General features: G+C 42.1%; 1 protein-coding gene across 7 annotated transcripts in view; it reads right to left on the bottom strand.

The window, feature by feature from the left end:
• The window catches only part of MED13L (mediator complex subunit 13L), a 278,625-nt gene that overhangs the window by 4,955 nt on the left and 257,526 nt on the right, over positions 1-16,144 (bottom strand). For all 7 annotated transcript variants that reach the window (XM_086348057.1, XM_086348053.1, XM_086348054.1 and 4 more), the window contains 9 exons: positions 15,054-15,246; positions 13,913-14,339; positions 12,940-13,159; positions 11,693-11,881; positions 6,319-6,542; positions 5,988-6,130; positions 3,012-3,170; positions 2,067-2,243; positions 767-924 (listed from right to left, as the gene is read on the bottom strand). In XM_086348057.1, the coding sequence (XP_086204183.1) occupies positions 767-924; positions 2,067-2,243; positions 3,012-3,170; positions 5,988-6,130; positions 6,319-6,542; positions 11,693-11,881; positions 12,940-13,159; positions 13,913-14,339; positions 15,054-15,246 (1,890 nt within the window). The remainder of the gene's footprint in view (positions 1-766; positions 925-2,066; positions 2,244-3,011; positions 3,171-5,987; positions 6,131-6,318; positions 6,543-11,692; positions 11,882-12,939; positions 13,160-13,912; positions 14,340-15,053; positions 15,247-16,144) is intronic.

Genomic DNA, 16,144 nt, shown 5'->3' with positions numbered 1-16,144 from the left:
AACAGATTGCTTTTACTTGTCCAGTTTAAGATATTGGACAGCTATTTTTCTGTGTCCAAGCCCTCAGTCTCTTAGTATTTTAAGTATAAGACCAGGATAAGGCATGCATCACCTAGCTTTATGGCAGAACCTTTAATGCTTCAATCTTCTGCTAGTTCACCTCTAATATCCCTAGGATATTTAAAGATGAAACTAGTTGTAAGCTCTGTTTTGTCCCTTAATACTCTGGCATTAACATGGACACGTCTCCGAACTCAGCCACCTGTGGGCTCTTCCATTCCTGCAGGCTGGCTACACGGGAAGTCGGACTGCCTACCAAAGGTGGAAACCAGACCAAGACAAGGGGGGCCTCTTTCCGAGTAACCATCAACAGTGTGTTCTTCAGTTAACACAGTTATTCTGCATGTTGAATAAGCAGGATTACTGAACTAGTCTCTGAAAAGCTGCTGTTTTGGCAAAAATATTACAATTAACTGGGAAACGGCAAGCAACCAAAATTAATTTTTGCTCAGAAAACAATTGCAAAAAACTCTGACAGCTGTAATGGACTATTCTTCTGATTAAACACAGTCATCAGGAATGGTAATACATTTCTTTAGAATTCCTGCCTTTGCTCAAAATGAAACAACAGAGCCACACTGACTTCACTTGTATCAGGACCACCGGGAGGAAAGGCGGATGTGGTAACGGAGGTCAGCACCTCTAGGGGCCTTCCCTCAAAGCTGCGGTGGGTTTAAACGTGCCAAGTTTCCCAAGTCATGCTTACCCGGCTGTGCTGAAAGTGAGAGCCCACGCCGATTCCAGAAGGAGAGCCTGGGGAGGGGACTGGGGAGGAGTTAGGAGAGGAATGGAGATTCCCAGTCATTAATATGCCAATATCATTGTCCATATCATCTGGGAATGGAAGGTCAACAAACATGTCATCTAGAGGGGAGAGAGAAAAACACAAAAATTAAAAAGCTCATCCACAGCCCCGACTTAAAGCAAAACACAGTCTGCTGGCCTAGGGCTGTTCTAGGTATGCATCATTAACCACTTAGACTTAACGTGTGCCCTTTGGGTTCAAGGTGCTGCAAATAAGCCTTTCATTGTGTCCTGTCTCTAGTGATCTCCTAGTGTGAAGTATGCACAGAATGGAGAAATAACATAAAACTCCAGCCTCCAAAGGCACATAAAACATGGCAAAACAGCTAAAGAAGCAATTTAATTATTAAACAAAATTAAAACTGACGCCATCCAAGAAAACAGCACACTCCATCTATATATCCAATTAGCATCTAAAAACACTTAAGGCTGAATTAATGCATGCTAATAGGTGTGAACTTGGCCTGAAACTGGAGGCCTCTTACACCAGCAGATCAAAGCACACTGATTTCCCTAGGAAATTCTCTCCTGTATCATAGAAGTAAGGCACACAAACAGCAGAGAACCTGGAAGGTATAAAATGGGAAGCCTCGTCACCAAGAACAGTCCCGCTGGTTCTGGTTCTATATTATGACCCCACGATCATGCTACACATCTAACCTGTGTGCACACACGCAGGGTGATGGCCTTTCACCCTCCCCCTTTAACGGGAGCAAATGCTGCTAAAAACCCCTCAAAAGACACTGTAAATGGCTGCATAATATTGAGCATTTTACAGTTTATACTCAGTTAACAAATGCTTTAAGATATTCAAACCAAGAATATCTATTAAGAATCATCAACTAAGGAGTTGTTTCAGAGCGAATTAGATGCTGTCTGACTACTGCCCAGTAGTCTTCACCCATTTCAAACCAGCTAAGAAATATTTATTGAAAGAGTGACATCACAGCACACAGACACTTTCTGCCTTTCATTTCATGAAAAACAGGAGAACGTTAATTCCCCAAGAGAGGACAGTGTTTATATGGCCTTGGCAATAGTATAAATGAAATCCTCAAGACCGAAAAGATGCTTAGCCCTTCAGTTCCCTCATGCTCTATAAGCTGTTCATTACAACACAGAAGAACCTGCCACAGCGCAGTGACTCCGTGCTGTAGCACGGCATTTTGGTGAAGGAGTCGAGCTGCACTGTGCCCACTCACCATTGTTGGGGCTAAACCCATCTTCATTGGGATAGTTGGCTGGAGCCACCTGGATGGTTGACGACGTCGGGAACACCAGGATGTGTGTACAGGAAGCGTCTTGAGGGGTGTTAAGCTGAGATGACTGCATGTTCAGTGCAGTACTTCGACCAAAAACAGAGCCCATTGTGACAGCATCTTAAAAGGCAGGGAAAAGGTATTCACTCCTTTTGTGTAGCAGTGAACAACTCCAGAAATACATTTTAAGAGGACCTGAGCTGGACTGATATGAGTCTGACACAAGTGCCATGATGGACACACTAAAAGTTGAGCCCATTTGTTTAAATATTTTCAAGAAACTGACTCAGAGCATTTACCTATGATAGCCCAAGCCAGATTTCACATTAGGAAAGTTAAGATAAAATTGGACTGAGCCAACCAAGTATGATTTAATTAAGTATTTCTAAAAATAAAACCTTCTGTTCTCCTGTGATTGCTAATAATTTATAAAGGACTGTTCTCCCAACAGTGCAGTTCTGTAGAAATGATACCATTCAACTAAAAATTGTTAAAATGCATATTTATTGAATGCATACTATATGCTAGATTCCATACTAAATCTTTACTCATCTCATTCAATCATCAAAGCCAACTACCCCATGTCATAAGGAGGACAGAGCACAAAGAAATGATGTAACCCGCCCCACAGGCCGGGGTCAGGCAAATAATTCGCCATGACTCTAAGAGCTCTCGATCACACTCAGGACTCAGGCTCTCTCCCAAGTGATGGTTAACAGATAATAAAGTCACAAACCACTCCCTTGGAAGAGACCAAACGGTTTCTACTTTTGAGCCTTGAGTACAACTGTTTTTCATAAGGATACAATCTATATTTGTGTGTGAACTTCAGAATAAATGGACTGAAGTACTCTGATACCTAATTAAGAAAACTGACAAGAGAGTTACCTGGCATCACTACAAAGGAGCCCTGGGGCTCCATGGCAACCAGGCAGGCACTGAGGATAGAAGGCGAGTCTGCGGCAGAGATTCCACACATCCGGCACACGTCCTTGAGCCGTTTACTGATTGTCTGTAGTGAACATTCTCCGAGGAGGATACTCCAATCTGGAATCAAATACCACAGTCTCACACAGTCTTTGAAATGCATACTGATGTGAGCTTTGAGTGTTTTACCAGTTCTGCCTGATAATTGAATTTCCAGGATTGGGCCCTAAAGGGAATATGTCTTTATACAGGTTCCCCTCCTTGCTACAAAGAAAATGTTACTTGACCTCGATTACACTTCATTAACAAGGGAACAAAGGCCCACCATTATGGAGACTGAGGTTACGTGGGGGCCCAGCACAGACGCAGGCACATGTGCGCATACTTTCTGTTGGGGATGCCAGTCTATTCTGCCCTTTCTCCTTCTCCAGGCCTGGTTCTTTCACACCCTCATGGATACTTTTCCTCAGAAGAGAGCACAGCTGGGGGCGAACCTCAGTTTGGTTTACTGCTCTAGGTTGGTGGTTTCATCAAAGGCGAGCAGCAGAAGGAACCAAGGGGACCCTTTCCTGGCATGCCCCGAACAGCTGGTAAGCAATGGGTCCAAGTAACATGCTCCAGATAACGCCACATTAGCTGTTCAGATTAAAAAGGTGGCACAAATTTTCTATTGTTTGTTTCTTGCCCCCAAACAAAGGCAGGATATCTCATCACAGAACTGCAGAGGGTAATGTTACTCTGGGAATTGAAGAGCACTCGGCCCTCCCTTTATTCTGACCCTGGACACACAGGAGCCCATCAGTGTGACACGAGTGCAGCTGTGCACTGTCACACCCGAGGCAACACCACGCCACCTGTCCACCGCCACATGCTGCTCTCCCTTAAAAAGTTTAAAAAACCCCAAAACTTTCACGAAAATTTCATATTCCCAATGAACAGTGAACAGAAGTGGCTGAAATAAAAAGGGTCAAGGAACACGGAGGAGGGTGTATGTTGAAAAAACCACAGAAAAACCCGAGAGATGTGAATTCAGTATTTAAGAACCAAATAAGAAAGAAAAGCCAGTATGATTCTTTTTATCACAAACACTGTGGTGATAAAGAACAGATTCACAAAACCGAAATCTGTGGACCCGTATCTGCTACTGCCCCACAGAAATGCAAGGTGGTGCAGCGCTCGGTTCCCCAAAGGAAGAAGCTCGTGTCCTGGACACTAGGCTGTTTCCTGTGTTTACTCCTTGAAGGCACGTTTTCTCTCAGTCTTCTGATGGAGCCCTTGGTCACACTTGTGTCCCTTCTAAAAAATCATACAAGGGAGGGCAACAGCTCTAATAATTTTCCAAAACACCAAATAACTAGACTACTAGGCTATATTTTCATCTCCTCTACTTCTTTTCTATTATATTCTAACTTTTCCCAAGGGTTAAGAGTAGCTTAAAGCCTTTAAGAAGTAAGATTGACTAAAAGGTATACTATGAGAGAAGATAGGAATTCTGACAGAAATGAAATGATGAATCCCCTAATGAATTAGACCTCCAGGCTACTGATACAGACTCATTATAAGTATAATATTCTTTTAAAAATGAAAAGGGTGATATTTTTCTCTTGGCCTAGAGTATGATTTAATAATAAAAAAAACTGTGTATAAGAAGATTCCTAAACAAACACTTAATACATATTATATATTTGTATAAACTGCTGTTAAACCCTAATAATTAACCCCTCTGGGCACTTGATACAAGACGAGTTATCTCCATATCAGGGGGTTTATTTCAGGGTTTCCCCAAATACCTGATATAAATTTCACGTAAGAAATACTATGCACACTCCAATACAAGGGTCCACAAGGCCAGGTCGTGCCCACCACCTGATGTCAGCAAGGTCTCTGAGAACACAGCCATGCCCACTCAAGGGGGTACTGTCTGTGGCTATTGTGACATACAATAGAACAGCTGGGTTGCTCAACAGTGACCAGCTAGCCTGCACAGTCCAAAATATTTACTATCTGGCCCTTTACAAAGAAAGTTTGCCAACTCTGCCCTAATATACACATGAAACATGAAAACTACCAGGCTAATTTGTGACACATGCTTGCTTTTGCACACACCTTAGAAAAAATTCACATCTATATGCGTATACTGGACTTCTTATAGATACGCCATTGATAGGCCTTAAAAAAAGATAATCTAGGCCTGTTCAAATAAAACTGTACAAGTAGCTCCACGAGGATAATGAATGAGCTGGGCTCAACATCAGCCAAGGCGGCTGCCAGTGGTCAGTGGTGTTACACGGCACTTACTTTTATTCCTTTGTTGTATTTCTTATAAGGAATATAAGTTCGGGGATTCAACTTAAAAAAAAAAAAAAAAACACCTGTTCTCTTAAATTTCCAGACCACAGACTATCAGATAGTGGTGATGTTTTATAAAGATGGTTCAAATTTGCAACTACTTGTCCTTGTCAACAAGGACTATCTTGTTATCACGCCACTGAAACAATACAGTCTCCTCACCATCAACCATCAAAAACAAACAAGCAAATGCAAGTAAAGGCTGTATATGATGTTTACGATCATCCATAATCTGATATAAAATTTTCCAGGTAAAACTGACTTGTTTAAAAAAAAACAACAAAAACCACTTGTTCTTCTCACTGACTCAATACACAAATGTTAGAAATTCTAATTTAGTGTCCCTTTTATAGAGTAATATAAAGAATTATTTTTCTGTTAGGTTCAATATTTAAAATTTTCTTTGTAAATGATTCTGTTGCTAATAGAAAGTCTAAAAATCACAAGTTTACCCTGTACATTTAGAAGAATCAGAAAATATAACGTGCTCTATCTACTCTTACTCCCAACTTTACTGTTTTCTCCCTCAGCTTAGTTAATGACGTTAGCTCAGCCCTCTTCCTTTCCTTTGCTTCAGGAATTTCTCACCTTTGAGTTCCCCGTGGCCTAGACGCCCGAGTCGCCCGATCACAACTCTCCAGGGCAGAGATGTCATCTGGACAATACCGACGCACCATTCCCACAACTTCTGCAGTCCGATCTTACGTGCAGATACTTTACTCCTCCGTGACCTCAAATAAATGGAAAAGGGTCCCCAAATGAGTCAGAGCTATTACTCAGTACGACAAAGCCAAGAAAATTCCAAAGAACCCACCCACATGGTACCCAGAGCATTTAGGTGGGAGAGTTAGAAATATCCATGAGCTGAGAAAAGGCACAGTGTCAGTCTCCATGCACCACGAACACCAAGGCTCCTCACCTGTTTGGTAAAGCAATATTTACAATACAAGTTTCTAATAATTCTCCATGGAGATCAGTGCAGGAAGCCAAAAGCCAGCGCTGGTCGTGAGACAGACAATAGCCCACAAAGAGCACGTTGTATTTCTGGCTCGCTTCACCGAGCGTCTCTCCCGGCTCTGTCTGCTTGTCTTTGATTGGGGCCAATATAAAAGGAGGGGAGTAAAGCTGGATCGGGCTGGGCCGCTGAAATAAGAATCAAAATCAGAATCAGTAACAACACAGAGCAACTCAATTCGGTGTTCACAACAAACCCCATATAGCACTGAGGGAAACCAACAGGGAGAAATGACAACAGACTGCACCCCCACTAGTCCTATAAATAAATAATGATACAAAAAGACTGTATAAGTCACGTGAGCTGGGGAACTCAAGCCAGTATTTCTTTATGAAAATAAATAATTGGCCCAACTTAGTCATTAGGAAAGTCATTAGGATTAAAACCACTATATACCCACCAGAATGTGTGAAATACAAAAGACAGACAACATCAAGTACTCATGAGAACAGGGTGACTAGAACTCTCTCTCACTGCTGGTATATGATGTGCTTTGGGAAAGTATTGACAACAGCCTTAAAAGCTGAACAAACATGTACCCTCTGATCCCCACCCCACAAATGCACATATATGCTGACAAAGGACAGGTATAAGCATGTTCCTAACAGTATCCATTTTAATAGCTCAGAAAAAGGCACACAAAACTAACAAGCCATGTGGGATGTGTTACTTCTACCTTCTGATCAGCAAGATGTTTGTGGAAGCAGGAAAAAAGAATTCCAAAAAGAAATGGAGCAACCAGAAAAAAGATGAGTTAATGTTTGCAAATGCAGAAGAAGAATTTTTCTACAAGAAGACAATCCTGAAATTCAACTACTCGGTGCAGGAGGAGAGTGACACATGTCTGGGAGGCCGATGGTCCTTTGATGATGTACCAATGAAGCCCCTGCAAACTGTGATGTTAATTCCAAGCAACAAAATGAATGAAATTATGGAAAAACTGAAAGAACATCTGTCTGTCTAACCCATCTCCCATGGACCATGGTGGGCTTGCTTCTGTTCAATTACCAGAAGACTTAGTGGAGGCTTACTTAAAAACTCATGATTTTATTCAGATGAATGTCCTCTTAGAAAAAGTAGGGTTCTGTCACCCGTGTGTGCGACACATTTACAAAATATCTTTGCTTTTTAAAATTTTGGTCAAGTTAAGAATGGCTGCTTAAAAACTTTTCTAGTAATAAGAAAAATATGGAGTAGCAATTTAAAGAACTCAATAAAAACTTCTACTTTTAGTTTTTAAATTAAAAAAAAAAAAGCTCAGAAGAGAAAACAACCTAAATAACCATCAATAGTAACGTGGATGCTAAGCTGTGATAAAATTACACAAGCAGGGCATCAAATGGCCAAGAGAATGAAAAAACCATCACAGGCAACAAAATGGGTAATTCTCAGCACTGAATCAAAGTCACACACAAGACTGTAAACTATAATTCCATTTACATAAAAGCCAAAAAATGGGCAAAATTACACTGTTACAAGTCAAAATAGTGATTACCACTGGAGTGACTAGAAGAGATGTTGGAGATGGATGCTTGTTATGCTTTATTTCTGGCTCTTAGTTCCTTAATATTTTTACTTATAGAAATTCAGCAAGCAGTACACTTACTGACTATGCCAAAGCCTTTGACTGTGTGGATCACAATAAACTGTGGAAAATTCTGAAAGAGATGGGAATACCAGACCACCTGACCTGCCTCTTGAGAAACCTGTATGCAGGTCAGGAAGCAACAGTTAGAACTGGACATGGAACAACAGACTGGTTCCAAATAGGAAAAGGAGTACATCAAGGCTGTATATTGTCACCCTGCTTATTTAACTTACATGCAGAGTACATCATGAGGAACGCTGGGCTGGAGGAAGCACAAGCTGGAATCAAGATTGCCGGGAGAAATATCAATAACCTCAGATATGCAGATGACACCACCCTAATGGCAGAAGGTGAAGAGGAACTAAAGAGCCTCTTGATGAAAGTGAAAGAGGAGAGTGAAAAAGTGGGCTTAAAGCTCAACATTCAGAAAACGAAGATCATGGCATCCGGTCCCATCACTTCATGGCAAATGGATGGGGAAACAGTGACTGACTTTATTTTTCTGGGCTCCAATATCACTGCGGACGGTGATTACAGTGATGAAATTAAAAGACACTTACTCCTTGGCAGGAAAGTTATGACCAACCTAGATAGCATATTCAAAAGCAGAGACATTACTTTGTCCAGAAAGGTCTGTCTTGTCAAGGCTATGGTTTTTCCAGTGGTCATGTATGGATGTGAGAGTTGGACTGTGAAGAAAGCTGAGCGCCTAAGAATTGATGCTTTTGAACTGTGGTGTTGGAGAAGACTCTTCAGAGTCCCTTGCACTGCAAGGAGATCCAACCAGTCCATTCTGAAGGAGAGCAGTCCTGGGTGTTCATTGGAAGGACTGATGCTAAAGCTGAAACTCCAATACTTTGGCCACCTCTGCGAAGAGTTGGCTCATTGGAAAAGACTCTGATGCTGGGAGGGATTGGGGGCAGGAGGAGAAGGGGACGACAAGAGGATGAGATGGGTGGATGGCATCACTGACTCGATGGATGTGGGTCTGGGTGAACTCCGGGAGTTTGTGATGGATGGAGGCCTGGTGTGCTGCGGTTCATGGGGTCGCAAAGAGTCAGACACAACTGAGCGACTGAACTGAACTGAACACTTAAGACTGGGCACTTTTCAGTATGTATATTATACCTTACTATGTGTATGTGTGTGCAATTTAAGAAATCAAAGCATTAGCTGTTACTGAAGACAAATATTTTAGATAAACTGTGATGAAATTTAACCTTTTTGTTTACAGCTATTACATACATATCGGTATTTAGTAAACTACAGCAGGGGTCAGCAAACTTCTATAAAGGACCGGACAGCAAACACTTTAGGCCTTGCGAGTCTCTTTCACATAATCCTCTCTTTGTAAAACTGTAACCATCACTCCCATCTAACTGCTCATACACATGCAGGCTGCAGGCTGGGTTTAGCCCACAGTCAGAGTTGCCAGCCCATGAACTACAGCATAAGAAACAGTAATAATGCAATTACAGAATTTTGAAGTTAAAGGAGACTTTAGAGATAATTTAACCGAATTCCTTTATTTCAGGGATACAAAGATATTCAACAATTTGTTCAAGTTTTAAACCTAACCTTATCACTGATCCATTCACTCTCCACAGACCTGGAAATTTCACACCAGAAAAACCAAAAACACATAGCTACATAAAAACTCATACACGACTATTTAGAGCAGCATTAGTCAAGGAAATGGCAACCCACTCCAGTGTTCTTGCCTGGAGAATCCCAGGGACGGGGGAGCCTGGTGGGCTGCCGTCTATGGGGTCACACAGAGTCGGACACGACTGAATCGACTTAGCAGTAGCAGTCACAACAGTCAGAAAGTGGAAAAGTCCACACGTCCATCCACTAATGGGATAAACAAGTTGTGGTCCATTCATATAATGGAGCATTATTTAGCCACGGAAGAAGTGCCATATGTGCTATGACATGGAGGTACCTTGAAAACATGATGTTAAGTGCAAGAAGCCACACATAAAAGCTTACATGTGGGATGATTTCATTTACATAAAACACCCAGAACAGGCAACCCTACAGAGACAGCAAGTGGGATCGTGGCTCCAGGAGCTTGCATGAGGCTGTGCCACTGCAGAAACTGCGAATCCCTGGAAGCAGAGGACTCGCATCTCGATCACCGCTGCATAGTCGACACCTAACACAGAGTCTGGGAGCAGACACTCAGCTCCAGCCACTGAGTGAAAGTGAAATTCTACCCGCAGACTGAGGGAGAGGCCGCGCCTAGAGGTGAGCCAGGACCCTCACGCAAGGGAAGACTCAAAGACCTCAGCAAGTATTCATGATGTTTGGTTCTTAGGTTTTTAATTAAGTCAAACAATTGATTTCTCTCTTCCTGTTCCAAAACAAAAGGAAAGAAAGCATATTTTTGCAATTTATTTTCATCTGAGCCTCACTTTGTCTCATGAACTCTCACGGTGTTCTGCCAGTACGTTATATAATCTTTTAAAACATTACATAATGCCTTGGGATATCTTAATATAGGCAGTCAGCCTTTACTTACTCCTATGAAAATGCAGACTGCTATTAGCTGTCACTTGAAATTGTGATAGCTTCTTATGAAAGCATAAGGAATGACTGCATCTGAATTGTACAGTAACCACAAGAGGTAAAGAACTAAAAGATTTAAAATGCATACAGAAAGGACAAACTCATGATTTCCAGACACAAATAAGAAGCAGAAATGGATTTATTACAATTCTAGAAAAAGCTAGTAGAGAAAATAGATGACTTGCTCACCAAAGTAAAAAAAACACAAACTCAACAAACTAACCTAGAATTGCCAAAGACAGAACTTTTCTATAACCCCAGGGTGGATGTAAGCTGTCAGCTAAGCAGTTCCTTTCCCTGGGACCAAGCTGACTTGAACCAGGTTACAACAAATGCGGTATAAGTAGTACGTCATTTTTTTTTTTTTTTTTAGTTTTCCAGAAAAACATTACCGACTAAAATTAGCTATTTGGGTATTAAGTTCTCTAACAGTAAAGCACTGTTTGCTGGCTCTTATTAATGGGTAATTTTTCATGCAAAAGTTGTGGAATTGATTTTTGAAGGCTTTGAAAGTCCTCAACACTGCCCTGTACATCTATCTTCAGGAAAAGATGATTTAGTAAAACAACAGCAGTATACAACTCTTGTTTAAGGCATGTTTGCCTTGGTGTTTTGGAGGTACACATCTGTAGAAGATAGGGTTAGGAAGACGGAGAGAAAACACATCCATCCACACACACAAGCACAGAGACCAGGGGAGGAGAAAGCATCAGAAGGTGAGGGGTCCGTGCGGAGTGAACACATACAACAGCTGCTCCAGGAGGAAAGAGCTGGGGGGGGGGGGGGGTGGAGGTAGAGAGTGATTCGAGACACAGATCAGCTTCCAAAACTAATGAGCAAAATAAACATAGGAAAGCTGAACATTAGTAAGTAAAGTAAAAAGGGTAAGTGTATTGTTGCCTTAGATGTTACATCAAGAAAAAAGCAGGAGTTTGCTTGCCTCCTTTCTCAAAAAATTATACAAGTTCAGAGAAGTTATCTCCTCTATTTCAACTTAAGGATTAGAGAAATCTACCACTCTTATATAAAGGCAGAAGACAGAACAAGCAAGTAACTCTCCTGGCTTGCATCTTTAATATAAAAGCAGTCTTTGCCAATTTCTGCCCTGCTGCTGCCTACCTCCGGGTTCTTGAGAGTCATCTCAATGCTGGCGGCAGGCCCGAATCCTGTGAGGGATTTAATGTGGATCTGTGTAGGCAGAGGTCGCCTGCACTGGCAGTACACTGAAAATGCCATGGACTTCAAGTACTGGATGTAGAAAACTTGCTCATCCTTCATTGTCTGCAGCATGTACTGGCAAGGCACAATCTACAGACACAAATACAAACAAGACTGGAAACAGATCTAACATGCTAACAGGCAGCTGGAAAATGAAACGGCATGCATTCTTTATTTGAATGGGGGAGGCAACTTTAGTCTTAAAATACAGAAATGCCAAACAATATAATTCAATCTTAATTCCTTTCAGTGACACAAAGTCTTACATTACAACTAACAGCAGTTTAAGAAGGGGTGTCACTCTGCTAGGCAAGTTACACTGTCACTTAGAAATTACCCTGTTCCCATTTTAAGGATAAATTCTCAATTTATTGTTGCTATGCCGTCAAATTTTAAAACTTGCTTTAAAATATATTTCTCAGTTCTTACACTTAATATGCACGGCATCACTGGAATTATTGTCTAATCATGTGAGATACAAACTTCGATGAAAAACTATCAACAGACTACACCAGGAGCTTTAAATTAATTCTATAGAAATGACTTGAGTTAAAAGGGACAGTAATACAAAAATCTAAACACCCATCATTTTTCACCTATTAAATTATAAACTTAAAAAATTATTACACTATGAAGTTGGCAAAGGTGCAGTGAAAATGAGCATGCTCATCCACTCCTGAGAGAACTGTAAGTAACTGTAACCTTTTGGGAAAGGAATCTGGCATTATTTATCAGTATCTTTATCTAAGAATCCACTTTAAGAAATACTTGAAATATAAAAGAGAGATTACACATAAAGATGTTTATTCTGGCAGTATTCATTTATTTACTGGTCACACTATGCAGTTTTCGGGACCCTAGTTCCCCAACCAGGGGCTGAACCTGGCCCCGGCATTGGAAGCACAGAATCCCAACCACTAGCCTGCCAAAACAGTGAAATGGTAGAAAAAAATTACATGAAAATATGATCTCAATTGTGTAAACAAACACAGAAAAGAGGTTAGAGAAACAGCAAAATACTAACTAATAATGTCTGAATCTAAAAGGTTGAATTAATAATTTTTTTTCTGTTTTCATATACATACAGTTAAAAAAAATGTATTCACATTCATAAAAACAACAAAGTAAATAAACTTGCAGTTAGTTACCTGGAGAATGAAAGAATTTCTCATATGCTCAGGTAAATTATCCAGCATTTCTGTGTAGCAGCGCATCAAACTCAACAGCCAAAAGTTTCCGGAAGTGGAGTCTTCCTCCGCAGTGTACGTGAAGGGGTCCACCATGTAGATGACGACAGCCGGAGGGTAGGCTTGGCTGTCTGCAGAGTCAGGCTCCGTGGGAATGCCTATTCTCTCCCTTTCTGTAACACTGCACACAGAGCCACTTATGAGATGTGCAACATAAATTATAAAAAATACATCAACTCCAGAGCAGACCGACTCCCTGGACAGAGATTACAGAGTAAATGCAACATCAACAGAGAACAAAATGAAGGCAAACCCAGTCAGTCAGCACCAAGATAGATGGAAAATGACAATGTGCTTCTCTAAAATGGGAGATCTCTTTTCACCGCCATGGTTTCCTTCTACAAAGATGTTTTATAATGCTGTTATGTTAATACGAAGAGGTTGAAAGTCAAAATGTTAGTCACTCAGTCGTGTCGGACTCTTTGTCCAACTGTAGCCCACCAGGCTCCTCTGTCCATGGGATTCTCCAGGCAAGAATACTGGAGGGGTTGCCATTCCCTTCTCCAGGGCATCATCCCAACCCAGGGATCGAACCTGGGTCTCCTGCACTGCAGGCAGATTCTGTACCATTTGAGCCACCAGAGAAATATTATTCATATAGTATTAATAGTAATATTAATTACACTAAGTATATTAATTAGTAAGTACATACTATTATACTAGTAATACAATAATTACTAGTAAGTTTATAAGAAGTTCTCAAATTTCTTAACACTGAACTATAGACTGACAGGTGTTACCTTCTTTGGGGAAGAACAGAAATATAGTGCTTCACTAGGTTTAGAGACGCATGAAGTTGAGGGGGCTGGGGCACAGAGGAAGGGTAGCCCAGGGGTCCAAGCCGAGGCCACTCGGCTCCGTCAGAGCACTGTACCTTTCCTGTCCATCCTGGGAGGGCTGCGAGGAGCTCTGCCCAGGCTCGGTGTCTCCAGCGCAGCCCAGGCTCCCTTGCGTTCTCTCTGCAGCGCTGGCCCCGGTGCTGGGGTTCTGCCCCCCGACACTACCGCTGAATCCTGAGGAAGAGGTAGTGCTGATCTGGTTGATGATGGGAGCAGAGGCCGATGTGGAGACTGGGGGCCCGGTGGAGCCAGAGGCCGAACTGCTTGCAGCCGGGTTCAGAGAACTGCCGTTGGAGGTGGGATTAAACGCACTGCCCGCCGAGGGCGCGGCCGAGCCTGGATTTGAAGCTAAAGGCCCAGCGCTCCCAGGTGGCACTTGCGCCTGTGCTGCTGCTGGTGGGGTCTGGTACTTAGGTGGTATCAACAGGCTGCTGTCGAGCTGCAGAGTGGCCAGATAAGGTGCTGAAAGAGGACACACAGAGAAGTGACTTCAGGGACGTCCTGCAGGTCTGGCTGATGCAGACACTCAGAACTGTCACTTTCTAAAGAGCTATGCTTCCAGGCTGCAATACTCTGGTTCTGACACCCAAAATGCTATCTCCACACTGAAACACAAGCTTGTAGATAAACAGGGAATAAACATGGGGCCACTTGTTATAAATTCTGGAAGAGCCTTCTTTGGAGAACAGAAGAAAAAGGACAAAACCAATCATTTCGTTTTCAAGAAAACCAATCATTTTCCTTTCAGACCAATTCCCCACACCTTCACTAAAAACTGAGAGGCCATGTATTCTCAGACATCATGGTATATTATGCTCCTATGTGTTTAACGCCTTATAAGCTAGGTCTAAGATTCTCTTGATAATCTGGGTTAAAATTAACCAGTTAATACCAAATCATGCTGCTACATTTTTGAAACGTGGAGTAAATTAGATATGACTTCTTTAGGCTACTTTAAATAGCTTTTCAAGAATATACATGCACATGAAAACATTTAACTACTTAGAACAAAAAGATTGTGCACTCAGCCGCGTACGATTCTTTGCGACCCTATGGACGGTAGCCCGTCAGGCTCCTCTGTCCATGGGATTTTTTCAGGTAAGAATGGGGGAGGGGGGGGAACAATCTGATAGTCTACATCTCAAATTTGACTTTGTCACATAAATCTCCATTTACCTAGGTGATGGCGGCAAACTTGCGCATAAAGTTTGAGTCTGGAATGATTGTCACTCTCCTCGCTGCCCCACGGCTGGCTGAACCACTCGCTCACGAGCTCTTCCGTCAGCTTCTGCGCCACAGTCCTCCCCACACGCATGATCCCGTCGCGCAGCACTTTGCAGATGGGCTTGTGCTGCCCGAGTCGGCACATCTGACAGAACACAGAAGACCCCACTCAGAACAGGGACCCTCCCTCCTCAGAGTGCACCGTCAGCCGCTGAGATGCCTGACACACACATGGAGGCATCTTCCTTCTTCACTCAGCGTTTCCACGTGCAACCAGACCAGTAATGTATTTGAATCTGCTCTCCTGTCTTTCCAAACCCTGGACCAGCCTCTCTAAGGAAAAATGTTCTTTCTGAAGAAAAAAATAAATGCTTGTTCACCCCAAGCACCTCCTCCCCAACAAGGGAACACTGCTGAGCGCTACCTGACTGCTAATGGTCAAATAAAGAGCCGGATTCCTGCCTACGAAGGCTGACAGAGACATATGTCCACTGAAATCTCTTAAGTAATCCCTACTCTGGATGTTCTCCCATAGGATAACACTAACATTTTATGGGCCATCTGCTACACTGCTACATTTGGAGATCCCCAAGAGCAGAGGCCACTAAAGCAGTGGACATGCTGACTACTTTTTAAAAGTAAATAGTTGTTTTAGCACAATGAGATCCTATTATTAACCTCCAGAACATTAAAGGGGTGCTTATGGTAAAGAATGAATACAATATGTCTGCAAAAAGTAAGCTACTTAACTATATGCTCACTGGCAGGAGAGCCCATATAACTAGCCCATATTAGAGCTGATGAACAGAAGGCTTACCAAACCCCTAAAAAATCCTCTAGTGTACACTCCTCTGAAGCAGGTATACATTACTGCCAAAAGAGCAATTCTGAAGTGATCGGGTAATCCTTTTATGTTCTGTAACTTACGCTGAGAGCTTCATTTAAAAGAATGACTGGGCTTTAAAATTGCTTAGACAAGTTTTCTGCATTAGGGTAATTGTGATTCAGTATTATTATGCATCATGGACCAGGCACAGTTTAGA

The sequence above is a fragment of the Bos grunniens genome, chromosome 17 (assembly GCF_055505025.1).
Source record: "Bos grunniens cultivar Pamir isolate PY7600 chromosome 17, Bosgru_T2T1.0, whole genome shotgun sequence".
NCBI lineage: Eukaryota > Metazoa > Chordata > Mammalia > Artiodactyla > Bovidae > Bos > Bos grunniens.
Note: the sequence above shows the minus strand (reverse complement) of the source record. Positions and strands in the feature narration are given on the sequence as shown.